The sequence below is a fragment of the Poecilia formosa genome, unplaced genomic scaffold (genome assembly GCF_000485575.1).
Source record: "Poecilia formosa unplaced genomic scaffold, Poecilia_formosa-5.1.2 Scaffold629, whole genome shotgun sequence".
NCBI classification, from domain to species: Eukaryota; Metazoa; Chordata; class Actinopteri; order Cyprinodontiformes; family Poeciliidae; genus Poecilia; species Poecilia formosa.
Window position 1 is genome coordinate 126,378 of NW_006800568.1, and position 11,933 is coordinate 138,310.

The window sequence follows — 11,933 nt, forward strand, 5'->3', positions numbered from 1 at the left end:
CCTAAATCTCGTCAGCGACAATAGGCGAGAGCGGTCCATGAGGCGTCTATCCTTATATTATGTCTATGACTTTCCCCCCCTATACTCCTGCCTTGTCTGCTTTTAATGACGTCATCAAAAACGGCAGACTCTTAAATGTAGTACCTAAATTCTGCCACTAGATAGAAACAACTGAACACTTCCATAGTTTAAACCCGTGAAATGTCAACATACCGACATACAACAGCACACTGCTCATCATAAAGGAAATGAGAACATATTGGTCTCAAACTATTTTTACTTAAAGGAACAAATGTATAAATAAAAAAGCAACACAAAATATCATGTGTATTTTTAATGGGACATTAATTTCCAATATTTTATATCAGCTGCTCACGTGGCGCAAAAAGTGGGTATGCAGGCATGCAACGCATAGGGGCGCTGCACCAGAGGGGGCGTACAAACCCCGTCTAGAGGGGGAGGCACCCCAATGATGCCTTCGCATACACTTCACCGCGCCCTTACGCTCCTTCACCTCGCGCACATGCAAATGTAAATGTAGCGAGTTTTACCTTTCACGTGTCTTCGTCTCGGGGGGTAGAGCGACTGTATTACGTACCTTCCTTTGGGGGGGCGCCAATTTATGTTTTCGCATCCACCTGAATAATATGTAGTTGCACCCCTGCAGCTGCTGTTTGTTGCTCCTGTTAACAGTTTTAAAATAACTGATTCCAAACTAAGCACTTAATTTTATGTTTTCAAATTTAGTCAGTGCAAATCATAATCACAAGTACCTTATGAAATTGACATTTACATTTATTGTTAAATTTATTCTAAATATAATTTACAATGTATGATAAAACTGCTGCCTAAACTGATGCATTAAATTGAGCAAGGGCTTTTCCTTTTCTCAAAAGTTAACTTCTCCTCTGTCTTCCCATTGATGCAACACCATTAGAAGTATCAACACCATTTTTGCTGGTGTCTTCTTATGTTTTATCCTTACTCATAATCGGATATGATTTCAAAGAGTAACTTTAATCAAAACAAATTCAAGTAAAAGTAAAAGTTCAGGTTTTATAAACAACTTAAGGTTATATACAGTAAATCTTTTTTTTTTTTACATTGTGAAGTGCTTATAGGCTACTTTCTGTATTATCCATACAAGTGACTTTAGTACTTGTATGTACTATCGCAGCCATCGCTCCATCCTGTGCAGAGTTCCTCAAGGACTGTGTTTTGACTGCTTCCAAATCGAAACATAAATATAAAAAGATTTATGTTTTTATTTGTCTTGGTTTGCAAAATGAGCCCTTCAAAGATCTGTTAAGCTAGCTAGGCTTTTAGATAGCCTTGTATAAAATGTATTCATTTTATACAATCAGCTGAATATAACAGTGCTGCATAATTATTTGGAGTGAACTGGCCTTTATGGAATTGAATCTGAATGTGACTACACATAGCTAGATGGTAATCAAGCTATTATTCGAACAGAATTTTTACTCAGTTGGATTTCATAGAGATTGGATATGATGTGCTTCTGCTCACATTTGAGACAGGTGGAATGGTTTTCAAAAAATACATTAATTTTGTGCTGAGGGTAACATTTTAAAATCCCTAAGTTTCTCTTTTGGACTATTGATAAAACATGTAGAAAGATGCCGGAGAATCATGGGAAATGTAGTTACAGACTGTGAAATTAGCTGCAGTGGCAAGTGACACTGCCAAGGACTGGGCTTTGTTCCCACTCCAGTTGCTGCACAATCCGTTAGGTCTGCCTCCCTGTCAGAGCTCCAGGGAGAACATAGAGCTGGCGTCATCCTTTCGGCAAACCAAGAGAAGGAAGGGGGAGGGTAAGACAGCAATGGGTAGGAGAAGGAGGGTGCTGTGTGTTTCTACCGCATCAGCGCCAACATCACTGCCTTCGTCACCGGAAAACAACAAGGACTGACTAGCTGAGACTAAAGAGAAAAAATACTGTTAACAGTAGCAAATCTCTTTCCATCAGATACGGATTCCCACATTAGGCCACTGCGTCTTCACCTTCCTTAGCCAGAGGCATCATCTCCCGAGAGAGAAAGAGGTCTTCTAGGCATGCCTTGAGAAGAGAGGACAACAGCCATCGCTCCATCCTGTAAAGATGGGAAATCAGGAGGCAAAGCAAAAGAGAGCAGCGGTTTCATCGGGTAATGGAAGCTACCCTTCGCTAAATGAAGGATGGAGGGAAGGAGGAGGGGATTTGACAAAAAGGGGGGGCAAGAAACTCAGCAAGCAGGGAGGTAAAGGAACAAACAGCAGTGGAGGAGGAGGGATTCATGGCACTGGACCAGGAAAAAAACGAAATAAATCTGACTCCAAGTCCTCCGTTTTTTCCCTCCGAAAAAGAAAGATAAACCTGAAAGGCTCATCAATACCAGGTTTAAATGAAGATGATTGGGCTTCTCAACATGATAATCTGGACAGCACCAAAACACCTGACCTGTCTGCAGATGAGCTAGGACACTCAGATTCTGAGGCTGCATTTCCTGAAAAGAGAAAGAAACCAGAACAGGAAAACAGGAATAAAGACAGAAGAGAAGAGGAAAAGTCACATGTGCAATTGAAAGCCTCAACAGAAACCACATCACCCACAGAAGAAGCAGGACCAAAGGGGGGTAGCTCAGGATCGGACACTGATATATACAGTTTTCATTCAGCAGCTGACCATGAGGATTTACTTGCAGACATCCAGCTTGCTATTAGGCTACAGCATCAGCAGCAATATGATGGGGAGAACGCAATCTCAGAGGTACATGAAGGTGGAACGGGGGACCTGAATTGGAGAGCAGCAGAGGAATGGACTAAGAAAAGTAATGGGGTGGACAAAGAAACTCATCAGGAGGTGGTTGGTATGACCCCAGAATTAGAGGTAGGCTCTGATGCACTATCATTCCTAGAGACAGAAAGTCATGTTTCTGTCAATCCCACAGACTCGCTTCCAAATCTGTCAAGTAGCGAGACACACCTGTCCTTTCACACAGAGATAAAGGGACAGGGGGAGGTCCAGGAAGGGCTGGGTCCGCCAAAGTTAAGTACGAAGAAGATGAGAGAGGGTCAAGCCTTTCTTTGTATTGCTACAGACCAGCATGTGGACATTTCCATGGCAACTGGAAGTGTGACAGTCAGCCCAATCACTATGGCAACCTGTGACAATTGTTCACCTATAGTCTCAAGTGAAGGGAAATGTCTTGGAAGGATGGAGGAAGAAAAGTTCAGTCCCCCTCCAGTCAGCAACAGTAAAAGTACTGAACATGCAGAAAGACTTAGCTCAAGAGTTGTGTTTGATGAAGGTGATGGTCAGTTAGGCTCAGGTACCAGTGCAGAGTCCCTCGAGGACTGTGTTTTGACTAGTTCCAAATCCAATCAATGTGATGCTTCCTGCAATGGTTCCTCACCCTCTGACCAGCTCTGCAGCAGGGGCAGCATCTGCTTTATCACACTGACGCCCCAGGGAAGCCCAAAGTTGGCAAAGCAGCTCTTCAAGTCCACCCATTCCTCCAACTTTTATAGCCATGTGGTGAAATCCTACCCCACTATCTTTCCATCCTACATCAAGACCACTACGCGACAGCTCAGTACCCCAGGACACTCCCCAGCTTTATCTCCTTCCCACAGCCCACTTTCTCCACGGAGAGCCCATCTTCACAATCACAGGTACATATACTACTCCTCATGCTTGTCATTTAATGTTTTTTTCATACTTGTACTCCATTTTGTGTTTTTACAGAAAATTATCCCAAAAATTAGACTGCACATTTATAATCTGATTCTTAGTTATTTATACAAAGTATTGTAACTGAAACAGAATTAAACAGATTTTCAGAATTATCTTAGGATGCAATCTTTTAAGCTATGGAATAGGCAAACAATAATTCACATCATCACTTCATTAACTGTACATCAAATTGTTTCTAATAATGACATTTGAGAAGATTAACAAAATCAAATTCAAAAAATACTTTGAGATCCCAAAGGTAAAGTAAATGTTGTAATTCATTAAATCTTCTTCACAATTGCTGTAGATTGTGATGGTTGTTGGCAGGAAAGATCTGTAGAGGTCTGTACTACAACAAATTTGAAGAAGCCTCTGACTGAAGACACTCTGTTTTTCCAACACAGTTTTATGAAGAGGATGGTCAGGCTTGTCCATAAAGTTCTTGATTTTATGGTGAATCCTTCTTTGGATCATCATCTTCAGATGATTTTTTAACAAATTAACATTAAAAAAAGCATGTAAAAATTATGTTTTTCTTGTGAACGAAGTGATAACTAGTTACAGAAAAGTTAAGCCCACCCAATTGTATTATCAATAATCTTATCAGTCTGGCTGAATAATATATCATGTTTTTCTATCAGTTTCAAATCTATCAGTAATCAGTCTACATGGCAACTGACTTATGGAGTCCTGATCAAATACTTGATTGAATGGAATTAAAGTGTAGGATATTTGTCAGAGGTCATCTGCAAGGTGCTGGAAAAATGCACGGCACAAGGTCATAGCAAGAATGTTAATTTCCATGTTCAGTCTCTGGGGAGGTTGATGTAATCAAGAATGATTTATCAGATTATGAATTGGTGAAAAGCCAGTTTTAGTAATTAATCGCATGCATATCTGATAAGTTATTATACAGATCTCACTAAACCAAAGCAAACCAACAACAAAACAACAAACAATTCACAAAATAATTTCTGTGTCTTCATCAATAATGAGTACAAATCTGCTCATTTATCAGCCACAATTTTTCCAAATGTGCAAATATTTTAAAACTAGAACATGTTATAATCTAATTTGGCAAACTGAGCATCACATATACAATATCACATGCACACCTTCCACATAAGGTCAGCTTCAGCTCTTGGTGTTGACTATATCTCCACATGTGCTGGAATCCATACGTACTCTCATTTGTTCAGTTGCGGTGACTTTTGCTTAGAGCATTTTCCAAGCATAACAAACGTCCTTTGAGTAGTCAGACATTACAAGAGAAATATATTTTTAAAACTATATTTTCAAATTTACAGTGTTGGTACCTAATTTGAAGTTGAATATTTAACTTTTATATTCAATAATTAACCAATTGTTAAAGTCATATACAGTTATCAGGTGAGAAATTAAGTCAAGAAATAAAACAAACAAACAAACATCAAATATAAATACTTCAAAGGACTTTCCAAAAGGAACTGAGTGAATATTAACTCAATAAAAATAGTCTTGCTTAAGAAAGATGGCTTTACCAATACCTATTACTACAATAGTTGCTCAGAAGCAAAACAGTAGACAAACCTTGTTGAAATTTTGAAAGGTTAGATGGCAAACCAATAAAGGCTTTTTAGAAGGTTTTTATTGGCTCTAGTGGCTTTTACTTTGCACTTTTCAGAGGAAAGTGGGTTATGAGAGAGGGGGACGACATGCAGCAAAGGTCATCAGGCCGAGATTCAAACCTGTGATGGCGTTGTCGAGGACTATGGCCTCCACACAATCACACAGACTCATTTCCAATGCTATCAGGTAGAGAGACACACCTGTCCTTTCACACAGAGATGAAGGGACAGGGGGAGGAATAGGCATTTACCCCAGTGCAGCCACCTTGTCCGTTTATAGGTATCTTAACCAGTTCAATCAGAATTGATCAATTTAATTGGACATTTACTTTGATTCTGGATGTTTACCTACCTGGCTTTTTTCCGACAGGTAAACATCCAGGGTCATTATCTCTGCATAACCTGTAAAGCTCAGACAAACAGTCTGTGGAATAACAACTTTTTGAGTTCTGTCTGATGCCAAGGTAAAGGGTGTAAAAATGTGTGCAAATCATTTAAATTTACAAAAATATATATCTACAGGTAGATTGTTGCCTATATTTCTTGTTTTAAATATGAGTAAAGACTAAAACAAGACCTTTGCACGTCACTATGATGTCTATGAGAACTAGTGTTTCCAAAATAAAGGCAATTTTTTTGAAACAAAGGGAATTCCTCCACAAAAGGAATAGACTGTTGAACTGTATTGAAGCCTACACATGAGTTAACCAGAAACATAAATGTTGACAGGATGGTGGGTGGAGAACCAGAAACTCACAGACAACGGTCATTGAGCCTTACTGGGACTCTGAGCCGATCAGCTGACTGGACAGAGGAGCTTGAAAAGAGGCTAAGAGGAAGAGAAGTGGATGGAGGAGAGTATCTGATGGGCTACAGAGGAGGAGGCAGTCAACCTATCTGTGCTACCAGAAGATCCTCATGTGGACAGGTCTCCCTCTGTGCTTTTCAGGACGTCTTCACAGGTGAGCAAAGAACATGCAAAAGTAAAATTTTGAGAAGTCGTCACGTTCTTTCTTTAACAGAGATAGAAGTAGCAAGATATTCCCAGATGCTCTTCTGTTGATGAAGTAGTATTGATGTTGTACAATTAACTTAATATTTCAAAGTAATGACTGAACAAAACTAACCCGATGCAAGATCAGTTCATAGTACACTTCATCTGTCTCAGTTTTGGTATTTATTTGTCTGTTTCAATGTTTTCTTCATGTCAAGTTTTCTACAATACATGAGTTTTAGATTTTGGCCTCGTTTTCAGCCTAGTATTATTGGGTCATGTGGCACATTGAAGTCCACCTGCTCCCCCATTAAAGTGTCTATTTGCGAGTGAAAATGTGTCGGAGTAATACTTTTGTAATCAACTATGGCGCCATGTATTCTGACCACCATGTTTTACTGTGTCCACAGTCTTTTCTGGATCATAGGTAGAATTAGTTTTCCACTACACTTAAAATTTTGCTTGTTGGTTGTGAGGTTAATTTACAAACCAGATAAATAATAAAAAAAATACATAAAAAAACAAAAGAACATCCTCCATCTTAAAGAATTAGCAACATTTAATTTTCTCTAGGAAAACAGAGTCACACAAGCCAGTTTCTAACAGGAGTCCCTATGCCAGAAAATGCTTTACTGAGTAGAGTGAAGTCAGTTATACAAATCAGCTGGTTTGTTTGCATACCCGGCTATTGGAGATCCAACCCTTATCAGAAAGCCAGAGCCACACCAAGCCGTATGCAACAGCCGCTCTTCTGTGTAGGCTAGATTTGTGAAGTGCACAATTTATAGCTGTCCAATCAAAAATGTATCTTATATGACCTGTGGATCTCTGCTGCTCCTACATAGTCACCATATTCTTACTTCATACTCATAGTTGGTTCTCTAATTAAATCAACAGATTTAATAGAGAATCTGGCTGTAAGTCTGTGACCCAAAAACTTACAGCCAGACCTGTAAGTTTGGGTCACAGCTGTTAAACTCTTTTGCCAAAGGGCCAGTGACCTGCAAACTTTAGGTCTGTCTCTGATTCAGAACACCTGAATAAAAAAATTTATTTTTAGCATCACACTGTTGAGCTTGACTTCAGACTGAAGACGCACTTTTGGGGTTTGAGTCAGGTTTGGTGAATAAATTATATAAGCTGCAGTAAACAGCCCCTAATGACTATAATTTAGCACTCTTAGTTTAGGCGAAAGGCCTGAACTACGAGTGGGTAGGTTTTCAAAGTCATAGCCTTTTCTTTTTTCTGTTTTTTTTTTTTTTAGCAGATAGTGGACTGCACATGGCTGTGTAAGATATTCAATGTCTGAGATATTGTTTTAAAACCTAACCATGATTTAAACTTTATAATTTTATTCCTGACAGGCAAGGGCGTAGGAACAAGTTTATCATTGGGGGGGACGCATATCAGAAACCTGACAGATCTGTAAATAGATTGAGCAGAAATGTCAAACAATGGTGTCATCAACGCATTACTCTATTACCCCTTGTAATGCGTAATCCGACGTGTTACTACTGATCCAATAATCAGATCAAAGTTATGTATCCAAGTCACTGTGTGTCATATTTGTAATTCTTTTTAGAAAACACATATTGTTGCTTTCTTCCTTTTCCTTGGGGAGATACGTTTCATGTGTAACACCAGCATAGCTGTGGGAACAGGAGGTGATATTGGAGGCAAGCGAATCTGTTCCGCCCAATAATTTCCTTTTTGTTGTTCAAAGTGTGAGTAATGGCTACACAACACCTGATCATACTCAACCACTTAACATGTATATTATATTATATATTTAGGAGAATGGCAGTGCTAGAGTACAAACCGGTTTTAATTTTTAAATAAACTAAACTAATTTACTATGAGAAGAGCAGGTCAGGGAAGACATAGGAGAGTTTCAGAGTGTGAAGATATAAAAAATATATATATAAGTTTTAATAGAACCAGAAAGGAGAACAGGTGAAGACTGATATCAGGTTGATTTTTTTGTTCCTACGCCCTTGAACACCAGCAACACAAATGTAAAAGATGGAGGGAAAATAGAGATGCACATTTTCAAGCTGATGGATACATTTTTCATTGAGTAATCAAGTTAGTTTTTCAAAGTAACTATGCCGTCCCTGGTAATAAATGAACTACACTTTAAATCATATGTGTGTAGGCCTGTCACAATAACAAATTTTGATGGACGATAAATTGTTCCAGAAGTTATTGTGATAAACAATAATATTTCTGTTTTGAGACAATTTTTAAGTAATACAATGGTAATGGCAAAATAATAATGCAAGTACACAATCTGAAAGGTCAGTAAACATTTAACACTGCAACTGGAAGACATTTCAAATATCCAAAGATAAATAAACAACACAACAAATAAAATTAATTTTGAAGTCTTTGTAAATAAAATTGTCCTTCAAAAAAAGNTTACTGAAGAAAGACAAGAAAAGTGGATCCACAATCTATTAGCTTGATAGTGACCTTGAACAGTAATGTTCAACAACCAAACAGTCATACTTCAATATTTGTATTTGTGTGAAACTGAGTCTCAACTTTAAAAGAGTTGATACTCCTGGTTGGCTCTGTACATTTTTGAGGGTTTTCTGGCTTCATAATGGTGTGTTTGATAACATTTGATAACAATAATTAAAACTTCTCAATGTTTGACGTTGTCTAGCAAAATCTTTCTAGGCTACATGTCTACTGCATTAATATACCAATGAGCTACTGTGAGCTGTAGTTGGCGATATGTTGTTTGCTGCTGAGCATCATCATTTATGTGGCTAAAACAAACATTGTTTTTAGGTCAACTTATAAGTTATGTGTAACTTCTCCAGGAGCACTGTTAAAATTATTTGATGGCTACGATTAGCTTCACATACAAGCAAGGGTGTAGGAACAAGTTTATCATTGGGGGGGACACATATCGGAAACCCGACAGATCCGTAAATAGCTTGAGCAGAAATGTCAAACAATCAACAATCAACAATCAACGCATTACTCTAATCTGACCCCTTGTAATGTGTAATCTAACACATTACTACTTACAATTCAATAATCAGATTAAAGTTAGCAAGTCACTGTGTTACTATATTTGTAAATTTTTGTTTAATAAACATGTATTGTTGCTTTCTTCTGTTTTCTTGGGGAGATACGTTTCATGTGTAACACCACTGTCACAAACGTAAAAGATGGAGGGAAAATAGAGATGCACATTTTCTAGCTGATGGATAAATTTTTCATTGAGTAATCAAGTTACTTTTTCAAAGTAACTATGCCGTCCCTGGTAATAAATGAACTACACTTTAAATCATATGTGTGTAGGCCTGTCACAATAACAAATTTTGATGGACGATAAATTGTTCCAGAAGTTATTGTGATAAACAATAATATTTCTGTTTTGAGACAATTTTTAAGTAATACAATGGTAATGGCAAAATAATAATGCAAGAACACAATCTGAAAGGTCAGTAAACATTTAACACTGCAACTGGAAGACATTTCAAATATCCAAAGATAAATAAACAACACAACAAATAAAATTAATTTTGAAGTCTTTGTAAATAAAATTGTCCTTCAAAAAAAGTCCTAGTTGAGACCAAAACACCAACCTGAAAGCTTTTGTCATCCAGTTTTTGGTGGAACGAGAGGGGAAAAAAAGAGAAACGATAAATCATGCCAATGGAAATTATTGAATTTGTTTTAATTTATCATGTGATTATAATTGATTTATTGATTACTGTGACAGGCTTGTATGTGTGTTTATCATCTCAAGGTGGCCAACTGCCCCAAAAACATCTTCTTCCATTTCCTTTTGAACTAAATGGCTTCAGTCTTTCATCAAGCAAAATGACTTCCAGGATGAATACTCACTTTATCATTTGCCTCACAACTAGCAAGATAAATACTCTGGCACAAGCTAGGTACCAGATTCTGATATATTTTATTGGTCAAAAATGCATTGATAAAAGTTGACTGGCAATTGAACTGGTTCTGCGTCTTTCTAGAGTAAAACACAGCTGGTAAAATGGGACTCAGCAGTTTTAAACTCAGTACAGTAGTTTGACCAAGAAAAATAAAATTTAAAAAATTAAACTTTGTTCTTGAATAAATCAGTGCAACAGTTTGCCCTACAAATATAATTAAAAATGATGCTTTTCATGTCTAACAGACACCTTAGCTCCTCACTGATAACTCTGTGTGCCGTCTCACTTTCCAGCCCTGCATTCAGTAACTTCACTTTTCATTTTCCAGTCAAACATGAGCCATGGCTCTCAAAAGGTTGAAAAACACAAACTGTTGCAAAAAAGCCTAAATGTTTTTTTCTCCTGTCATTTCAGCCACAAACATTTAATTTAAATATCTACTATTTCTATCTCTACCTCACTCTGATTCTCTGCATCCTGATGTCCCTGCATGGATTTGTGTATTTACAACAGACGCTACAGTAATGTATAGTTAGTATCAGAATGTGAATTAACTAAATAAAAAAATTATGTTTTCATCAAACAGAATGAGAATTTTAACAACCGATTTTCAGATGTATATGTTACGATACAACTCTATTTGCTGCATAACCCATTTCCTACAGCAAAATTTTTCACTCATTTATTTTTAAACCTCTCCTCAAGCCCTTTTCTTATTGTCTCCTAACCATTACCTTTATAAATAGTGTGGAAATAATGACAAAAATATTGAAAAATTGAAAAAAAAAATAACCTCACATCAGTTGTCACCTATTCTCCTTTCTGGTTCTATTAAAATTTAGATAATTTTGATATCTCTTCACATCCTGAAGCTCCACCTAGCTCTCCTATGTCTTCCCTGACCAGCTCTTCTCTTAATAAAATAGTTTAAAAATTAAAACCAGTTAATACTCAATAAAGTAATTGAAGACCATACCAGATCTTCCTCAGGCTCTTCACCTTTCTTTAACAGCATCACTATTCTAGCACTACCATTCTCCTGAATATATAATATAATATAATATAATATAATATAATATAATATAATATAATACACATGCTAAGTGGTAGAGCATGTGGCCATTGCTCACACTGACATTACACTTTAAACAACAAAAAAGGCTCGTTTTGCTGCTGTTTCATTTCCTTGTGATGAAATACAACATTTTGGTTAGAGTAGCTAAGTCCACAGAGAACAAAAACAGAATTACTCAGTCAAAAAAAACAAACAAAAAGCACGGTCAGGGCGAGACCTGCCGTGGACAGTCCGGCGGGCGACACTGGCGCAGGAAGCGCAGTCCTGGAGGCGGGTCCGGCGGGCGACGCCGGCTGGAGGCTCTGAAAGGCTGGCTGCGTGACCAGCTGGACTCTGAGCACAGTGAGCACTAGGAAGCTCGGACAGAGCACAGGGACCACTAGGAAGCTCGGACAGAGCACAGGGAGCACTAGGAAGCTCGGACAGAGCACAGGGAGCAGTAGGAAGCTTGAACGGAGCACAGTGAGCACTAGGAAGCTCGGATGGAAGCACAGGGTGTGCGCCGCCTCGGCGCGGGGACAGGCGGAGGCTGGAGGTGGTGGTGATGGCTTGGCCCAGGGGCCGGGACCTCCCGCAGCTCAGGGCAGCGGTGATGGCTTGGCCCAGG

The 11,933-nt window shown here is 38.3% G+C and overlaps 2 protein-coding genes across 2 annotated transcripts in view; both read left to right on the forward strand.

Annotated features, from left to right (window-relative positions):
- The window catches only part of LOC107834451 (myosin-1-like), a 40,201-nt gene that overhangs the window by 21,875 nt on the left and 6,393 nt on the right, over window positions 1-11,933 (forward strand). The window lies entirely within an intron of this gene.
- Window positions 1,760-6,478, forward strand: LOC103130383 (formin-2-like). The gene is made up of 2 exons (XM_016665881.1): window positions 1,760-3,672; window positions 6,070-6,478. The coding sequence occupies exons 1-2, from the start codon at window positions 2,120-2,122 to the stop codon at window positions 6,401-6,403; spliced, it is 1,887 nt and encodes a 628-aa protein (XP_016521367.1). The 5' UTR covers window positions 1,760-2,119; the 3' UTR covers window positions 6,404-6,478.